This window comes from Brassica napus, chromosome C1, assembly GCF_020379485.1.
Source record: "Brassica napus cultivar Da-Ae chromosome C1, Da-Ae, whole genome shotgun sequence".
NCBI classification, from domain to species: Eukaryota; Viridiplantae; Streptophyta; class Magnoliopsida; order Brassicales; family Brassicaceae; genus Brassica; species Brassica napus.
In genome coordinates, this window is record NC_063444.1 from 26,413,559 (window position 1) to 26,434,102 (window position 20,544).

Consider the following 20,544-nt stretch of genomic DNA (forward strand, 5'->3'; position numbering starts at 1 on the left):
CGACGTGTTTCGTCGGAATTTCGTCGGAATAACGATATTCCGACGAAATTCCGACGATTTTTTCCCTCAGAATCCTTGATGTTTTCTTGTAGTGGTTTATCCCTCGGAATATTCCGACGACATCTTCCTCGGAATATTCCGAGGAATTTCCAACGAACTTGTGGTCCTCGGAAATTCCGAGGAAATAGAGTTTCTTCGGAATTCCGTCGGAAATTTCCGAGGGATTTCCGAGGAAAGATGAATTTCCGAGGAGTTATTTCCGAGGACTTTTTTCGTCGGTATGTCGTCGGAATAGCGTTATTCCGACGACATACCGACGATTTTTTCCCTCGGTAAACCGCTGTTTTCTTGTAGTGTCTGAAGGTGTGAAATCTGTGTCGTAAGGCCTCTATCTCCTTCAGCTCCATTGAGAAGTTTGACCATGCACATTATGGTGAGCATTTGTGGCAAAAAAATCCATGTGTTGTTTCATGTAGGTAAATATAATAAGGGCAAAACTAATGTTTAATTTGGACAGGTTCTTATGTTTCTAAAATTTTCTTACAATGAAACAAGATATAACTTTGATGGGTTCCGACTTCTAAACTCAGCTAGTTGTAGCCTCATGTGTGCAGTTTGAAGTCAGCAGAGACCATTGCACCTCAGAGACTCCCAATAGTTTGGCAAATTAGTCGATCAAGTTAATATCCTTACTGCTATTGATACTCATATTAGTTTCAAGAAAAAATAGCGCACAAATGTGGACGCTAACTGTGCAAATTACAAACAACAAATTCATATATGAGAGAGTACTAGATCAGCAGAACAGAGGTTATATATTTCATCTCATGTTTAGTTATTAACTGAAGCACGAGATCAGCAGGGCATTTGACAAGAGAAAAATATGGCGAGGAGAAATACATGATCAGCAGAACACAAGGCTTTCTGCAAATGTTATCTTGCACTAGGGACAGCCTTGGTATCAAAGCTCATGCTCATTTCAAAGGAACTATTAGAGTTTTCGTCTTGATTCTTACTATTGATAGTATTTTCAGAAGCAAGACACTCTTTTAGTTCGATAACAACTTGGGACATGTTTGGTCGTTTTTCTGAAGAAGGGTTTGCACACAACATACCCAATTCAATTGCTCTCCAGACAGAAAGAGAGTTGAAATCTCCATGAAGTTTAGGATCCATGATTCTGGTTATATCTCCTCTATTAAGCATAAAGCCCATCCATTCCGTTATGTGAGGCTTTTCGCGAGTTTGGTCAATCACACGTTGGCTTGTGATTATCTCTAATAATACAATCCCAAAACTATAGACGTCACTTATTTCTGCCAAACGACCAGTTCTGTAATATCTAGCAGAAAAAAAACCTAGAGTAAGATACATGTGTCAAGGATCCAAGGTGATGGTCCAAATAATTCTAAGGATAATACTTACTCGGGGTCAAGATATCCTGGAGTACCAGCAACAACCGTTGAAACATGGGATTCATCTCCGAGTTGGAAAGATCTTGAAAGACCAAAATCTGCAATTTTGCCTGAGAACTGCTCGCCTAATAATATGTTCGTACATTTTACATCTCTGTGTACCATTGATGGTTGGCATCCAATATGTAAGTATTCCAATCCTATGAATCTTAGAAAATAATTTTTAGGATTGACCATCTCTACACTTGTATGTGAATCACTTATGTGTAATGATGTAAGGAAATGTTTTGTAATGACAAAAGCACCCGACTGAAATGGAACAGAGTTTTTACGAACCTAGTGCAGCGTCGACAGCTATTCTTAATCGAGTAGTCCAACTCAAAACAGAGCCACCACGTTTTCCTATATATGGAGCCTCTAAATCAGTCATCATATGAATCTTTTTAATAATTAAGAAATTAAAATAATGATTATACATATATGTTCTACCTGACAAATGATCTTTTAAGTCTCCATTGCACATGTATTCATATATGAGAGCCAAATGATCTCGTTCATCACAATACCCAACAAGGTTAACCAAATTTATGTGGTGAACCCTCAAAAGAAGTTCAACCTGCATACGAAAAATGTAAAATTACACATTGGTTACACATTGACTATTTTTGAGAAAATTTAAATTTTTGAAGATTTCAAGCATTTTGTACCTCTGCTTTCAAGTGTTTATATCCTTGTGATGATGACTCAGAAAATACTTTAACAGCTACTGGTTGGGAACCGTTCAAGTAACCATGATAGACCACGCCAAACCCTCCTTCACTTAAAGCTCTTTTGAAGTTGTTTGTCATTTCCATAACTTCCGCATGACTATACCTTCGCTTTTGTGTCTCGATTTTTGCCTCAGAAATACTAGTGGGTGTGAAATTCGCCCATGGTGTTCTAAAGGGATAATAGTTGTGCATCAAAAAATAGTAAAAAAGAATGTCAATTATCTATGACACCTTATTAAGGCATAGGCCTCTTTCATATATATAATAGTTTGTTAATTTGATCAATTGTATTGGCAAGGTACCTTCTACATGACTTGATGTCTTTTTCCTTTTTAACACAAAAATGAAAAATAGTACCAATACGATCCCCACCACCACAGCTGAAGCTACCAATGCAGCAATCATCACCGGAAATTTCTTCTTTTGGACACATGAACCAGGTAGACATTGATGAAGGTAAAGAGAGAAACTTTATAAACTTTGATATTTCTCTTTATTATGCTTTCATAACTTGCAGGTTACAATGTATCTCTTCTCTTATTTATACAGAGATAAGAACAGTCTAGATCCTTTGCTCTGATTCGTCAAGCTGCCAGCTCAGTCGGTCTGATCCTCTAGCGCTCCAAACCTATTACTGAGCTGCAGGTGAGGTGTCTTAACCGTACTCTTGTCGCCAACGTTTATGCTTTTGCCTTTATCCATCCTCTTTACCGTTATGACTTCTGTAGTTGTTTGTCTCTTCTGTATTGCAGGCTTGGGCTCCATATGTCTTGAGATCATATGGGCTTGAATGGTGTCTGCGTTACTGGGCTTCATACCCCCGCGCAAACTCGAGGTGGGTGGAAAGTCAACTCCGAGTTTGAAACGCAAGTTGGAGAAGCTGTGTTGAGGCAGAGACTTGGTAAAGATATCCGCTAGTTGCTGAGCTGCAGGTATGTGTTTCTCCAGAAGAGTTCCCTTTGCCACTTCTCTCTAGCAAAGTGGTAATGTGTGGCAAAGTGCTTGGACTTGCGATGAAGGACAGGATTTGCTGTCAGGTGAACAGCAGAGATATTATCACAATAGATCTCAGCTGGTTCAGGATGAGGAACACCGATGCTCTTCAACATGAGACTGATCCATTCAAGTTCTGCAGCTGTATCAGATAAAGTTCTGTATTCTGCCTCAGTAGATGATCTTGCAACTGAATCTTGCCTCTTTGCAGACCACAATATCAGATTTGTTCCCAAGAAAGCGCAGAAGCCACCAGTTGATCTCCTTGTATCCTGACAACCAGCCCAATCACTGTCGCAATATGCTCTCATTGCGAATCTGTATCAGACTCAAGTGTTAACCCCATCTTCAAGGTTCCTTTAATGTACCGCAGGACTCGTTGAAGGAGATGAAAGTTTGAGAGTGTGGGCTTGTGCATCTTCTGACAGACCAGATTTACATCAAATTGGATATCAGGTCTTGTGAGAGTGAGGTATTGGAGCTTACCCGCGAGGCTATGGAAGTAAGTGGGATTAGAGAAGTACTCGTCCTGATGCGGGACTCTATCAAGCTGAAGAGGAAGTGGAGTTGGCATTGGAGCACAATCTAACATCCCTGCTGCTTGGAGAAGATCAGTTGCATACTTTTCTTGATTCAAGAACAGGTTAGTAGAGGTAAACTGATCTTGCAGCCAAGAAAGTAACTCAGAGGCCCCATATCTTTCTTTCATCCTAAACTACTTGCTCAGGCTTTTAAGCAACTGCTGGATGAGAGGCTGGTCATTTCCTGTTATCAGCATATCATCAACATACAAAAGAAGGAAGATGATACTGGTCTTCTTCTGACAGACAAAGAGAGATGGATCACTAGCGTTGCAGATGAAACCAAACTCGATTAGAAAAGAGCTGAACTTGTCAAACCAAGCACGGGGAGCTTGTTTGAGTCCGTATATTGCTTTGTGAAGTTTGCAAACATACTCAGGATGCTTTTGATCTTCCAGGAGGCTGTCTCATATATACTTCCTCAGTAAGGTCTCCATGCAAGAAAGCATTCTTGACATCAAGCTGCTTAATATCCCATCTTTCAATAAAACCTAGATGAAGAATCATTCGGACTGTGGCTGTACGTACCACATGACTGTAAGTCTCTAGAAAGTCCACTCCTTCCTCCTGTTCATTGCCTTTAGCCACAACTCTTGATCTATACTTTGAAAATGTTCCATCTGCATTGAGCTTAACTCTGTGAACCCATCTGCAACCAAGAAGATTGACGTCTGATGGAGGAGGAACCAATGACCATGTCTGAGTTTCTTCACAATTGTCCATCTCGTCTTTCATAGCACCGTTCCAACCCGGGTGATTTAAGGCTTCATGTACTGTCTTTGGGACTTCTGGAATGCCTTTAACAGCAAGCAGGGCGTATCTTGGATTAGGCTTTATGATACCTGCCTTAGCTCTTGTGACCGTTCGGTGAGCATTGTCTGTACAGCCTGAGGTTGTAGTGGTTGCTGATCTTGCACATTCGGAGAGCCTGGTGGGGTAGCAGCAGTAGAGATAGGCGATCCTTGCTGGAATCTGATGCATTAAAATCTGTTGGCGGTTGAGCCTGAGCTGCATTGTTGTGAACTTCAGGTATCGCTTGAGGTTGAATGACATGAAGTCTCATAATAGGCTGATTTTCTTCAACTTATTTGTCAGTAGTAGTTGAAGAACTAGAGCCTTCGGATGGTGGAGGAACCAAAGTCTTGCTCTGCAAACGCCAAGCTGAGCTTAAGGGTGTTGTCGCTGCAGGTAACAAGTGTTGATAGACATCCTTGTAAGGTAGCCTCCCTTCATCGAACAATACATGTCTATTTATATAGACTCTTCCTGTTGGAGGGTGATAACATCTGCAACCCTTGTATTTCTCATTGTAGCCAAGGAAGACACAAAGAAGAGATTTAGGATCAACTTTATTGTGCGAGTATGGCCTGAGATAAGGGTAACAAGCGCATCCAAAGACTCGAAGAGCGGTATACACCGGTGCTGTTCCATTGAGCAACTCATAAGGACTCTGCATTCTGTCATTAACCGAGGTGGGAAGAAGCTTGCTCAAGAATGATGCAGTGAACAAAGCTTCAACCCAAAGTGTAGTAGGAAGATGACTCTGAAACAGCATAGACATCCCCAACTCCGTTATATGTCTGTGTCTCCGTTCCGCAAGACCATTCTGCTCCGGAGTGTGAGGACAAGACATGATGTGTTTGATTCCACAATTAGCAAAGTGTTGAGCTAAATGTTGATTTACAAACTCGCCTCCACCGTCTGATTGAAAAATCTTTATTTTCTGTTCATATTGTGTTTCTACTTGAAGTTGAAATGCTTTGAAGATAGAGAACACATCAGACTTTGATTTCATAGGATAAAACCAGCAGAACCTTGAATAATTGTCAATGAATACAACATAGAATCTGAAACCCTGAACTGACACAACAGGTGCAGGACCCCAAACATCAGAATGTATTCTCTCAAGCACTCTACTGGATCTGAAATCTGAACTAGAAAAAGGAAGTTTACATGTCTTGCCAAACTGACATGATTCACACATATTCTTGAAGGTCTTGTTTACTTGGATGGCCTTTATTTGATCATTAGAATGCCCCAGCCGCTTATGCCATACCACATCACTCGAACTTTGCTGTCTTGAAGAGTAGAACGACATGAACTGAGGATCATCCAACTTATAAAGTCCTTTAGCTTTGCTTCCCTGACTGAGAACCTTGTTAGTTTCCTTATCCAGAACACAAACAGTTGTTGAGTCAAAAGTGATAGAACAAGGGTAATCATCGGTGAGCTTGGAAACTGACAATAGTGACTTAGCAATCTTAGGACAGACAAGAACATTAAGCAAAGGTAAGATACCTGTCTGGGTGGGAATGGATGCAGAACCGACATGCGTGATAGGCAAGAAATCACCATTTCCAACCATAACCTGATCAGTTCATGTGTATTCCTGAGCTGAGTCGAGGTGCTGAGCAGAGCTGGTAACGTGATGTGAGGATCCACTGTCTGGAAACCACTCTGCTTCTGCGTGATGAGTAGAGGTGAGAATGTTGGCCTGTGGTTGTGGAACGTCCATAGCGAAACTCAAGTCAAAACGTCTGTAGCACTTGTTGGGGGAGTGACCATATTTGCCACAGAGAGATTTGATCTCAGAGAGATTTGATCTCCCAGAGATTTGATCTCCCAGAGATTTGATCTCCCAGAGATTTGATCTCCGAGAGGTAATCAGTCATGGTTTTGGTTCCCTTGACCGTTGTTTGAACCCTTCTCTGGAGATCTAGTCTTTTTGTGGCTGAGACTCTGTTGTACTTTTTGGCTAGAGCGAGCCAAACCTCCTGAGAAGAATGGAGTCCATAGACTGATTTGAGCGCATCTTCTGTGAGCGTACCATAGATCCAGGCCAGAATCAACTGGTCTTTTTGCATCCACTTCTTAAACTCCGGGTTTGCTGCTTCAGTGACTGCATCACCATCACGCACGGTTGTTGTCTCAGGTGGTCTTGGTTGTGCACCGGTGACGTAGCCCAAAAGCATCTGACTTGACAAGAACTGCTCGAATTGAAGCTTCCATAAGAGGTAGTTGCCTTCTTTGAGCTTCAAGGTCACAACTTGAGTAATCGTAAGAGCTGTAAGAGGAACGTGACTCTGGATTCCATCAATGACCAAACTTTGGTTTCCATCCATGACTAAGCCGCAGGTTCTAATCCCTGAAGCTTTGATACCATGAAGGTAAAGACAAAAACTTTATAAACTTTGCTATTTCTCTTTATTATGCTTTCATAACTTGCAGGTTACAATGTATCTCTTCTCTTATTTATACAGAGGTAAGAACAGTCTAGATGCTTTGCTCTGATTCGTCAAGCTGCCAGCTCAGTCGGTCTGATCCTCTAGCGCTCCAAACCTATTGCTGAGCTGCAGGTGAGGTGTCTAAACCATACTCTTGTCGCCAACGTTTATGCTTTTTCCTCTATTCATCCTCTTTACCATTATGACTTCTGTAGTGGTTTGTCTCTTATGTATTGCAGGCTTGGGCTCCATATGTCTTGAGATCATATGGGCTTGAATGGTGTCTGCGTTACTGGGCTTCATAATTGATTTATCTCATTACCATCAACACTACAAAAAAAAAAGAGTATTGATTGCATATATATGACTATGCATGCACAAAGGAAATAAACTGTCGAATGAAATGTGCACGTGAATGGATTTATTTTCTTACATTAACTTTAGTCCTTCCTTTCTCTATTGCGAAGAGCTTGTGGAATTGAAATATTCAGATTGGTCTTGGTCAAATTTCTATTAAAAGAAAAAAAAAAATATTAATACATTGGTGAAAATTATACTTAGGACTATTAATACGACCAATAAAGTCTAAAAACTTACATGATCAGCAATGATTTCATACTAGCTAGGAATTCTGGAATTACTCCAGTCAAGCTGTTATTTGACAAGTCCCTGAAATTTGGAAGAGATCAAAATGCATTGAAATTTATGTGCTTTAAGGCAACAATGATCATACTTACAAGTTTTCCAGATGGGTTAGCTTTTGAATTCCAGTTTCTATGGTTCCCGTTAGCCCTCTTGAAGACAAGTTTCTGTTTATGTGTTGAGATACCCATTGAAACAAGTGAAATATTTAGTTAAAAATGATGGTTATAGATATCTCACAAGGAGGTGATTCTTGGCGGTGTAGACCCTTCCGTATCACTACAATTTAGGCCGTCCCACAAAAACCCACGAGGGACACATGGATCACCTTGCCATGAAATTATACTCAATCCATAAGCGGTTCCGATATTCTTAATAGCAGTCACTGCCACAAATTCGAACGATATCATCTTTAGCAAACTGGAATACAATATAGTCATGCATTTCACCATTTATTTACGTACCATCATTTGCGTCTGTTTCAGACTGTCGAAAATCGGCAACCCCAAAACCTTCCACAGCGTTAAGCAGTGGTGGGTGTGTAGACTTTCCCGTTCTTGTCAGCTTTATGATACAGTTTCTGTTTTCACATGTAACTGGAGACTGATTGTGCATCGTTTCGGACTGCAGATATAAAGGCCTGTAAGAGTCGTTAATGGACACTCCATTTAAAGAAATGTTGAACTCTCTAGTCTCGTTGGCCCGCAAGACTTCAACCTCAGCAAAATGGAGGTAAATGTAAATTTTATCAGTTGGGAATTCAGGAAACTCAATATCTATCAATGCCTCCACTCGCATTCTCAGGTGTTGCAGCGGTTTTGAGAGTATCTTAAGGAAGACGGAAACTATTGGAATTAGTGTTCACCGTAAGACTGGTTGATATCTGCGTCCAGTCTGACTGATTGTATGAATTCCACATTCTATCATAGACATCCTCCTCGTACCTGTTCTTTGCGAAATAAATTTATAACCAACGTCTCACAAATTAAAAAAGACTTGGATCATCTTAAACAAAGCAGACTCACCTTAGAACGTCTTCTGAATTGCTAAGATAAAAACGTGAAAACAACTTCAACGATCCTGATGTGGTGATGTAAGTGTTATTTCGAAGTGGCCTTATTTCGATGGCCGATATAAATGGCGTAGAGGTGCCTGTCTTGACAAGACACTAGTCCAAAATGTTTGACCTAGGGATGTGAAAGATCTCCTTCCGTACATTATTTTGAGTGTCTATTGTTACCCAGTAATTAGGGCCAATGTACAAGTCAAACATAGGATAATGATTTAGACCATCGTAGTTCCCATATATTGCTCTAACTCTGATCAAATAGTTGGTTCCCTGCTTCACAGTAATATTGTAACAGTTGCGCATCTCCTCTGGAAAGTATCTAACCGTTCTTTGAGGCTTTAAGTGATTTTCCTCGAGACTTCTCTGAATCCTAGAAATTTTTCCAGTTTGGATAAAGTTTGAATCTGATGAGTACTGTAATCCAGTTGCAGACTCGGTATAAGGAGACTGTTCATTCGGGAATAACCCGCAATCCAAGCTGATGAACCCTGTTTAAGGTAAAACCCTATTCGTTAAATCAAATTCCAGACAACTTGTATTTAAAGTAGCAAAAATGTACCGTTAAAACTGTGTGAATTTAACGTATTATGTTTGTTGAATCTACTTATAAAAGTGATGCAGCATCATGATACCTTCACCGCCAAGCAATTGTTTTTCTATTTTCGGCTTTTAAAAGATTTCCTCTTCTATCTATGATTTCCTTTTATTAGATTTTCTATTTTTAAGAGACTTAGGTTATTCTAAACCGTCTCTAAGACTTATATAAGGGTTTTGTAAGTTGGCTTTGATGATTAGTTTTTGGAAGTTAATAAACTAGAGTTTTCTCTAAAGCCTTGCATTAATTCGATTCTGTCATCAATACGAGAGCCTTGCATCGAATTTGATTAAATTATTCGATTCAAGAAGTTTAACCTAAATATTTAGATTTGAGCTGAGTTACCGTTGATACGCTGCGCCAAGTTGGTATCAGAGCTTTGCTACGCTCCTTCCGTATTCACAATGGCTAGGACACGTCGCGCCCCTGTTCAAACCGAAGCAGAAGCTACCCGAGAAGCTATCACCGAGCTTCAAGCGCAGATGCGCACCATCACCGCCGCCCTCCAGAACCTCGGCGTTCAACGCAACGCACCGCCACCCCCTGTTGGTAACCAGGCCAACGACCAAGATGAAGAAACATATGGAGAAGACGACAGGGAGGAGAACCTTGTTGCTGACAACCCCTTTGCCCCTCTCCGTCATAACCATGCACTGGCACAAGGTGCTGCCTTAGGAGCTGATGATGGTTTTCAATGGGAAAAAGGATTTAAAACAGAAATCTCTGAATTCCATGGCAACTCCTCCGCTGAAGAACTACTTGATTGGATTGTTACGGTTGAAGAAATTCTCGAATTCAAAAGAGTCCCAATGGATAGATGTGTTCCTGTTCTAACCATGCGGTTTCGAAACAGAGCAGCGGCATGGTGGACGCAACTGAAAGCAACACGATCTCGTCTCGGCAAGCCAAAAATCGTTTCATGGGATAAATTGAAGTCAAAGCTGAAGAAAACATTCCTGCCGTATAATTATGATCAGACTATGTTCCAACGTCTACATAATATTCGTCAAGGACCGCGTTCTGTTGCTGATTATTCTATGGAATTTTTCTTACTCCTGACTCGTGTCGACATACAAAATTGTGAACGTCAACTTGTCGCGCGGTTCACTGCCGGTCTCCAACAACAGATTCAGCATACAATCAACTTGTTCAACCCGCTAACACTGGCGGAAGCTCATCAACAAGCAGTCACAATTGAAGCTCAAACAAAAACGGGTAGCTTGTCCTGGACGTCATCTCGTCTCGTTCGTACCACTCCGTTACCAACAGCTCCAGTCGCAAGTGATGATACATCCTCTGCTAAAACAGAGACGTCCATTGTACCACTTGATACTCGACAGACACACCCAAGTTCCCTTCGATGCTTTTCTTGTGGAGAAATTGGCCATCGACAGGCGAACTGCCCTACCCGGAACCGTCGTGGTCTTCTTCTCGACACAGCATGTAACGATGTTGAAGTCGTTTATGATGAAGAAATTCCCGACGTCGTCGACGATACTGAAGTACTAACAGCGGACACTGGTACCGCATTAATGCTTCGCCGAGTTTGTCTTGCTCCTCATAGCGTCAATGAGAATCCTCAACGCAAAAATCTTTTTCATTCTAAGTGTACCATTGGAGGAAAGGTCTGCAAGTTCATTATTGACTCTGGTAGTAGTGAAAACGTGGTGGCTGAGGATGTTGTGAACAAACTTAGCTGGCCTACAGAACTTCACCCTCATCCTTACAAGCTTGCATGGCTAGACAAAAAGACAGATTTACTGATCACTCGTCGTGCGTTGATCTCATTCTCGGTTGGTGATTCTTATAAAGATCAAATTCACTGTGATGTTGCGCCCATGGATGCTTGCCATATGCTTCTTGGCCGACCATGGATATTCGATCGTCGCATTCAACATGATGGCTACCTCAATACAGTTTTCGATTTCAAAACCGCAATTTTACTCTCCAGCCGTCGTTACCAGAGAAACTGAGCTTACCATCCTCACCCGCGTTAATTCTGCAACGCAGACCGTTTGAAGCTACACTTCGGGAAGAAGGATTTGTGTTCATTCTGTTAGCAGCAGAGCCACCAACGACACTTCCATCAGTCCCTAGCGCGTTTACAGCTTTACTTGACGAATTTCAAGATGTCTTTCCCGATGACTTGCCATCTGGACTTCCTCCTCTCCGTGATATTCAACATCGCATTGATCTAGTTCCAGATGCAGCACTCCCGAACAGAGCTCATTATCGCATGAGTCCTAATGAACACGAAGAACTCCGAAGACAAGTGGAAGAACTCGTCGTCAAGGGTTTCTTACGAGAAAGTCTAAGCCCCTGCGCAGTTCTCGCATTGTTAATACCTAAGAAGGATGGTTCTTGGCGAATGTGTGTTGACAGTCGCGCTATCAACAAAATAACAGTTCGTTACAGATTCCCAATCCCTCGCCTTGATGATTTATTAGATCAAATTGGAGCTGCGTCCGTGTTCTCAAAACTCGATCTAAAGAGTGGCTATCACCAAATCAGGATTCGTCTAGGAGATGAATGGAAAACGGCGTTTAAAACTCGTGAAGGACTTTTTGAATGGCTTGTGATGACCTTTGGGTTATCAAATGCGCCAAGCACGTTTATACGATTCATGAATCAAGCTCTGCGCCCTTTTATAGGGAAGTTCGTGGTTGTCTATTTTGATGATATTTTAATCTTCAGCATGACTCTGGCCGAGCATCTGGACCACTTGCGCGAGGTTCTCCTTGTGCTCCGTCGTGATAAATTGTTTGCCACCAAGAAGAAGTGCGAGTTCGGTTCTTCTCAGGTTCACTTCCTTGGTTATATCGTCTCTGCAAGTAGGCTAGCCGTGGATCCCAGCAAAGTGGAAGCAATTAAAACATGGCCAACTCCGTCACCGCTAACTGAGACGCGCAGCTTCCACGGCCTGGCATCTTTTTATCGACGGTTTGTTGCACAGTTCAGTAGCTTAATGGCGCCCTTAACTGATTGTATTCGTCGAGAAGGTCAGTTTGTTTGGACTGCCGAGGCTGATATGGCCTTTGAGGCAATCAAAACAAAGCCCAGTTCTGCGCCGATTCTTGCTCTTCCAGATTTTTCTCAAGTTTTTGAGCTTCATTGTGATGCCTCTAAAACGGGGATTGGTGCGGTTCTAAGTCAGCGTGGTCGTCCTATAGCCTTCTTCAGCGAGAAGATCAGTGGTGCTCGCATGCGTTATAGTACTTATGACATCGAGTTCTATGCAGTGGTGAAATCTATAAAGCATTGGCGACATTACCTTTTTCATAAGGAGTTTGTTCTTTTTACATACCACGATGAACTCAAGCATCTTAGCAGCCAGGATAAAGTTTCTGCAAGACATGCTGCATGGGTTGCTTACTTACAGCAATTTACTTTTGTGATCAAGCATACTTCAGGTCTTTCCAACCGCGTAGCGGATGCCTTGAGTCGACGCCATAACTTGCTGACTGTTCTTCATGTCTCTGTTCCAGGCTTGGGAACGTTTGCTGATCTTTACCCATCGGATATCTTCTTTGGTCGAATTATGGCTGAAGTTCAGTCTGGCCTCTCGCGTGATTATACACTTCACGATGGCTTCCTTTTTCGTGGGGAACATTTATGCATTCCGGATTCGAGCCTTAGACTCAAGCTTATCTCTGAGATACATAATGAAGGTCATCTTGGGCGTGATAGAACTTTACACCTCGTCTCCACTTCTTATTTCTGGCCATCTTTACGCCGTGACGTTGAACGGTATGTGGAACGGTGTATTACATGCCAATCGTCAAAGGGTCATGCTACCAACGCTGGTCTTTACTTGCCTCTGCCTGTACCAACACAGCCATGGTCAGACATTAGTATGGACTTTATGATGGGACTTCCGCGTACTCAAAAGAGTTTCAATTCGATCTTTGTGGTGGTTGATCGTTTTTCTAAGATGGTTCAATTCATTCCTTGTAAGCGGACTACTGATGCTCTCCAAGTTGCTACCCTATTCTTTCGGGAAGTCGACCGTTTACATGGATTACCAACGTCCATAGTCTCTGATCGTGACTCTCGTTTTTTGGGACATTTTTGACGTTCTTTGTGGAAGATGCTTGGAACTACTCTTGACATGAGTTCGGCGTATCATCCTCAAACGGATGGTCAAACTGAAGTTACTAATCGATCTTTGGAAAACTTACTTCGTTGCTTAGTCGGCGATTCTATAAAGTCATGGGATTCTAAACTGCCTCAAGCAGAGTTTGCACACAATCGTGCACTTAACCGTAGCTCTGGGTTTAGCCCGTTCCAAGTTATCTATGCTGTTGTCCCGCGTGGGCCACTTGACCTTGCTACTCTCCCTGATCGCGTACGCCTTCATGGTGGGGCTGATGACTTAATTGACGATATACTTAAGGTTCATGGACAGGTGGTCACGAATTTGGAAGATTCAGCTTCGAAATATAAAGCTGCAGCTGATGTTCATCGCAGGCGTCTTGTGTTTGAAGTCGGTGATCTTGTATGGGTATTTCTCACGAGAGACAGGATGCCAGCTCATGCCTACAACAAGCTTAAAGCAAAGAAGATTGGTCCTCTTCAAGTACTTGAACGCATCAATGATAACGCCTACCGTCTGCAATTACTGGCTGACATTACGACGTCTGATGTGTTTAGCGTGAAGTACTTGTCGCGTTATGTTCCTCCGGACGCCATCCACGATTCGGGGTCGAATCTTTCTCACCCCGGGGGACCTGATGCAGCATCATGATACCTTCACCGCCAAGCAATTGTTTTCCTATTTTCGGCTTTTAAAAGATTTCCTATTTCCTTTTATTAGATTTTCCATTTTTAAGAGACTTAGGTTATTCTAAACCATCTGTAAGACTTATATAAGAGTTTTGTAAGTTGGCTTTGATGATTAGTTTTTGGAAGTTAATAAACTAGAGTTTTCTCTAAAGCCTTGCATTGATTCGATTATGTCATCAATACGAGAGCCTTGCATCGAATTTGATTAAATTCTTCGATTCAAGAAGTCAGGTCTCTAAAGATTTAGCCTAAATCTTTAGATTTGAGCTGAGTTACCGTTGATACGCTGCCGCCAAAAAGTATAGATGTTCATTTGAAATTTACGTTAATGGAATAATTAACGAGCTAAATTATTAATGAAGAAATTCCAATATAATAACAGATCACATGTTTTTCCAAACAAAAAAAAAATTGTACGCTCATGTTACGTACATAGACATCATCCATTTGGTATATTACACGGTCGTTCATATAAAAAATGATATGGTAAGGAGAAAATCGCGGCTTCTGTAACCATCAAATGACAGGGTAAATCCATAAAAAACCTTAATCTAATAAAATTGATGTCCACATAAAGAAATAAAGCTACGGAGAAGAGAAATGCATCCGATAACAGTTAGATGACATGGATAAAATTTTCATTGACATGTTTAGTGTTTCTAAAACCGGATGAGAAGCTGAACCGGAAAATATTTGGATCACCGTTCAATATGGTTCGACCGGATCAAACCTGGTTCAATAATTTAGACTAAAATATTCTAATACTATATAATTTTTTAAGTAAGGTTAGTAAATATAATACATAATTAAAATATAAATAAATTTCAAATATAAAAAAATTGTGAATATAAACTAATTTTTTGTTTATATAAATGGTTTATGAATTTTGATGATTTTAATAGTTTTTATTCAGTTCTAGCTTTGAGACCTAATCCGATTATGTGACCGGTTCATGGGTGAACCTGGTCCAGCTATCGGATCAGTCTGGTTTTAAAATGGTTTGAACCCATTTTTGTTCAACCAACAATGGTTGAACTGCCAAATATATATATATATTTCTTTTTCATAGCGTAAACCCCTTCGACAATCTATATGATCTCAGAAACGTTTTCAACGACTATGCCAATCCACCGGGCTTAAATAGTTTCCTTTTTTCTTTGTAATGATCGAGAATACCAAAAGTGTCAAGTGTTTTTCTTGTAGGAAAAAAAAACGATACTAACATTAACATGAAAATGTGGATTATTACATACCTTGCTGAGCTTGAACAAAGTAAATCATGGCGAATGTTACTATAAGTGCAACCATCGAAAGCCCATGGGATTTCTCCATATTCTCTTATTTTACAAACAATAAGAAGAAAGTTTTGAACAATAAATGAAGTTTATAAACGATGATACATGAGCAGAAAAAACCTTTCGACATTTCAAGCAGAAGACCATACCAAGTACCAAGTCAATCTTCTGAACGTGAATAGATGTGTTGGTACCCAAAAAAATAAATTAAATGACCAACTGATAAAATTGTGTAAACACATTTAGTATAATATGTTTGCTAGTGGGAAAAATTGTATAAGAAAATGTTCAACTTGTCTTGATTACTTTAAAGAACCTATCAATTTCGGAATTTATATGTTTTTAATAGCAACCACCATCAGTAGGTATGAAATGATCAGAGAGGGACAGAGAGTGGTAGTTGACTTTTTTTTTTGGTAGTTGATTTTTATTAAGATTTTTAAATATATCTAAGAGCATCTACAATGGGAGCTCTTAAGTGAATTCTTAGTGGGTGTGGAGTCCACTTTCTTAGAGTTTGTGCAAAAAAGAATCCTTAAAATCCTTTGATAAGGATTGATCCTTACACTGTTCACGGGTCCCATTGACTACGTGGCGGCCCGTGAATGGTCATCTTTTTTTTTTTTTTTTTTTTTTAAAAAATCCAAAATATCCAAAATTAATCCGAAATGCCCTTGTGTTAAGGACTCCAATGAGTCTCACCATTGCGGATAGTCTAAAGAGCGTCAAGTTTTATGCTTCCTCTCTTATTTTTCAATGGATGTTTAAGAAGGTTTTATATTTATTTGACTTATCAATTCTTATGGAAAATATAAATTTGTTTTTCATATTCTGCACCAAATTTTATGTTTATTATATTAAATATACATATATAATCTTGTAATTGCTTATTTTTTGCTAAATATTTTATACTATTCGAAATAAATAAGTATATTTGAGTCTGAACTATACTATCCAAAATAACATACACTGCATTTAACGTGGATTATGGTTTAGATCATTTTAAACTGACATTATGTTCAAGAAACTCCGTGAAAGTATATATCACGCGCCATTCATTTTCTTTTTAGAGTTTTCTATCGTTTTCTAGCTCTGAAGGTCTTCTCCGGTCTCCGGTGTCTCTTGTCGGTCCGTGAGAGCCTCCTCTCTTTCCTTTATACTTTTCTGCTTCGGATCTTAATGCCGGAACAATTGCAAATTTGTTTCTCCAGTGGCACATCTCTTCCTCTATGTGGTGTGTTGTGTAGTCTTTGACGCGGCGTGTGGTGTGGTCTATGACGTGGCAGTGCTCTACGTTACCTCTATGGCCTCAGCAACTCCTTGACCGGCTTTAACAATGGTTATCTCTGCTAGAGGACGACAAAGAAGCTACTTAGGATTTCGTAAAATAGTCAAAGATTTAGATAAAAGGTTTTGTAGAGTCAGTTAGGGGGTTTGTTCCTGATGTTGTGGGGGACTTTGGAGATGGCGGTTGTTTCTTGTGAAGATGATGGTTCCTCTTGCTGACCAACTTGTCAGAGGCGGAGTTTGCTTTTGGATGGATTGATTTTGAGGGTTGTGCGTGGTGTTTATTTAATTTTTTTATTGGTGAGATTTTGACAGAGTATTTTGGTAGCATAGACTCAGGTTTGGTTACTTTCTTAAGGTATCCAAAATGTGGCCGTGGTAATCCTCCAAGAGCAGTTTCTTCTTTGAAACTTCTGGTGCGGCCACCATTGGACAAGACTCGACTACTGATCAGTCTAGTCGATCAGGACTCATTTCGAACGAGTTCGAGCTAGATGATGGAAATGAAAGACTATTGACTGGAGCTTCGCATGGGCCAAAGAGAACAGACTGCCCATTCAACTATGCTATGATGAACAATCTAGTCGAGCCAAAATGGTGGTGGATCAATTCCAAAGTGAAGATGGGCGTGGCATAACATTTATGGCCGGCTGATGACCAGATTGAGGATCCATTGGTATTCTCAGCTGGGCCAACTACAAGATCAAGAGCCAAAGACCATAAAGAAGCACTTAGAGACTAGGTGCTTTTCGGGCAAGCAAGGAGAAGGATACCTGGTGCGACCTAAGGTAGCTCAAAGAGCTAGATGCCTCTAGATTAGGTCTTAAATTTAAGCCTCGTCCCAAAAGATCACTTGAAGATGGTATGGGGGAGAATCCTAGAGCCTTTAAAGTAGATTAACTTCTCCTTAAGTTATGGGACGCTCAAATGATATTTTTCTATTCTTATGGCACATGATCACCCTGCTTAGTGACAAATATGATTCACATGAGATCACTCTCCTTAGCAGTGGCGGAGGCAGGAAATATTTTTATTGGGGGCATAAATAAAATATGATATCAAACAAAATATTTCTTAAATTGAAATAGTCTTACAAATATTACTAAAAAAAAATTACAAACATACTCTACGTTCAGCCATGCTTTGAAACTTTTTCACCACTGTTTCATTTGTTACCGATGCAAACAAATCCTTCTCAATAAAGCAAACAAGACAATCACTTAAAAATTGATCTCCAATTCGGTTGCGCGACGCTGTCTTCGCAAACTTCATTGCAGAAAAACATCTCTCGACAGTTGCCGTAGCAACTGGTAAAGTTAATGCTAACTTCAAAAGTCTGTAAACTAAAGGATGTACAAGATGTTTCCGCGTTTCCACCATCAAACGAGAAAGATCTCCAAGACTCTCCAAGTTATGAAATCGACCATCCTCTCTTATATTATCAATGTATATGTCAAGTTGCTGCTCAAGAGAAGAACGCTCAAAAAAACTAAAATCATCGGGATAAAACTCAACCAATTTCATCAGCTTCTCTTTGTCAAACAACTTGAACGAATTTGTAGGACTTAAGAAAGCCATACAAATAAGGAGTTGAGTGTTTACCTCAGTAAAACGATCATTGAACTCTTGGAGCTGCAAATCCAAAATAACATTGAAGCAACTGATCTTGTAATGATGTAAATTGGTTATGTTGCTTTTCTTTCTTCGACTCCCTGAACCAACAAACTCGTCTTCCATCATGATGATTTCAATATCATGTTTCTTACAAAAAGAAGAAACTCTAACCATAAGGGAGTCCCATCCATCATCTCCAAGCTTTTGTAGTTCTCGTTTAGTTGATCCAACCAATGAAACAGCATTCAAAATGTCTTGATCTTTTTCTTGCAAAGCCATGGATAAATTCTCTGTTAATCCCAAAATAAGCAACATCAATTGCATATAGAAGACGAAATCAAAAGTACAAAGGTACTTAAGAAGACCATATGCTTGTCGTTTCTTGGGGTCATCATAGCCTTCATTCTGGATATACTCAAGCACCTCAATAACAATCGAAAATAACTCGACCAAACGCACTAATGTCTTATGATGAGAACCCCAGCGAGTGTTTGATGGCCTTGGAAGAGAACGCTCTTGATTCTTCCCTTTTCCAGTGCTAATTTCACCACTGCTAATTCCTTTTTTAACTTCTTCACGGTATTTTTCTTTAACCACATCTTGTCGTTTGCAAGAAGCTCCAACTACATTCAATAATGTAGAAATCATATCAAAAAAATCACCAACTTCAAAATGTTTCTTCGCAACTGCCACTACAACCAATTGAAGTTGATGCGCAAAGCAATGAACATAATAGCTTGAACTGTTTTTCCTTAAAATCAAAGACCGGAGACCATTGAATTCACCCTTCATATTACTCGCTCCATCATAACCTTGACCCCTTATATTTTTCAAGCTCAATCCATACTTAGCAAACAAATCATCAATAGCTAGCTTGAATGTCAGAGAAGAAGTTTCTTTTACATGAACCACACCAATAAATCTTTCTTTGATTGTTCCATTCTTATCGACAAAACGTAACACAACAGCCATTTGTTCTTTGTGAGAAATATCAGCAGATTCATCCACCAATAGACCAAAAATGCCATGATCAACTTCTTCGATAATAGATTTCACAACTTCTTCTGCAAAACAATGCACAATATCTCTCTGAATCGGTGGAGAAGTCATTTGGTTATTTTTTGGAGCATTCTCCAAAACAACCTTACGTACTGCTTCATTCTGGTCTGCCGTGTATCTTATAAGTTCCAAAAAGTTTCCTTTATTACCAGAATCTTCTGATTCATCATGAGCACGAAATGGTATTCCTTGTCGCAATAAATATCTAGAAGCATCAACTGAAGCATTCAACCGAAGACGATATTCATTCTTCACAACATCATCATGCTTATAAAAAGCTTGTGCAATGGAATGGTTTTGCTTCATCAAAGAATCACACATCTTAACAGCAATATTGTGAAAGCTATTCATACCACCCACATGAGAAGCTAATCTTTCAGACTTATTCCAACTAGAAAAACCTTCCGTCACAAACGTATCATTCCCGCCTTGTTTATGTATATCATCTCTAAACAAGTAACAACACAAGCAATAAGCTCTGTCTGTCGATACGCTATATTCAAGCCAATTACCATACTGATCAAACCAAGCAGGGCTAAAGCGTCTCAATGATTTTCCAATCATCTTTTTTGGAAAATTATGACCATACGGTTTACAAGGACCTCTAGCTAGATACTTGCGTCTTACCTCATCTCTTTGATTTGAATGGTATGTTGTAATTTTTTTTCTTTTAGCTGGATCCCATGGCAAATCATCCAAATTGTCTTCAGGTGTTGGTATGAACGGTCTTTTAAGAAATTTTTCCATCGATTTGCCTAACAAAAAAAGTGTCATGTTATTAGTTTACATCAAACTTAAATAAAAAAGAAAAATAAATACTTCAAAAGTGACGAGATTCATGACTCACCAACTGCTGGATACAAGTGAATTTCGTATGACAGATGAGTTTGAGAACTGGAAAACCAAAAGACGTTCGTAAGGTGAGAGGGAGACGAGACTAGAGCACAGAGTTTTAATTTTAGGCTTTTTAATTAGTGGGCTTTAAACTATAATTCACAAAACTATCAAGTGGGCTTAAGTATAATATTGTTCTCTAAATTATCAAGTGGGCTTAAAGACATACGGGGGCAAAATACATTTTTGAACGGGGGCACAAAGCTTTAGGGTTTAATAACTTGTACTAATTTTCAAAATTTTGTTGGGTTCAGTGGCCCCCATCTTAGTGCATGTGGCTCCGCCACTGCTCCTTAGTGTGAAGGATGATGTTCACCACGCGAA

The 20,544-nt window shown here is 40.0% G+C and overlaps 2 protein-coding genes across 2 annotated transcripts; both read right to left on the minus strand.

Annotated features, from left to right (window-relative positions):
* Positions 1 to 396: 396 nt before the first annotated feature.
* Positions 397 to 2,263, minus strand: LOC125575438 (putative receptor-like protein kinase At3g46340). Its single transcript, XM_048746309.1, has 5 exons — positions 2,171 to 2,263; positions 1,905 to 2,031; positions 1,752 to 1,817; positions 1,426 to 1,615; positions 397 to 1,333 (listed from the first exon to the last, which is right to left on the minus strand). The coding sequence occupies exons 1-5, from the start codon at positions 2,261 to 2,263 to the stop codon at positions 934 to 936; spliced, it is 876 nt and encodes a 291-aa protein (XP_048602266.1). The 3' UTR covers positions 397 to 933.
* A 15,503-nt stretch (positions 2,264 to 17,766) lies between these two features.
* LOC111202134 (zinc finger MYM-type protein 1-like) lies at positions 17,767 to 20,138 on the minus strand. The gene has a single exon (XM_022694572.2). The coding sequence runs from the start codon at positions 20,098 to 20,100 to the stop codon at positions 17,767 to 17,769; it is 2,334 nt and encodes a 777-aa protein (XP_022550293.2). The 5' UTR covers positions 20,101 to 20,138.
* Between the last annotated feature and the right edge of the window lie 406 nt (positions 20,139 to 20,544).

Bases quoted from the DNA above. Each gene is read 5' to 3' on its own strand.
- LOC125575438 (XM_048746309.1), bottom strand. From the start codon at position 2,263: ATGACAAACAACTTCAAAAGAGCTTTAAGTGAAGGAGGGTTTGGCGTG. The intron at 2,032-2,170 runs GTATTTTCTGAG...TTTCGTATGCAG, and splicing joins CCCAACCAGTAGCTGTTAAA to GTTGAACTTCTTTTGAGGGT. The intron at 1,334-1,425 runs GTAAGTATTATC...TAGATATTACAG, and splicing joins CCAGGATATCTTGACCCCGA to AACTGGTCGTTTGGCAGAAA.
- LOC111202134 (XM_022694572.2), bottom strand. From the start codon at position 20,100: ATGACACTTTTTTTGTTAGGCAAATCGATGGAAAAATTTCTTAAAAGA.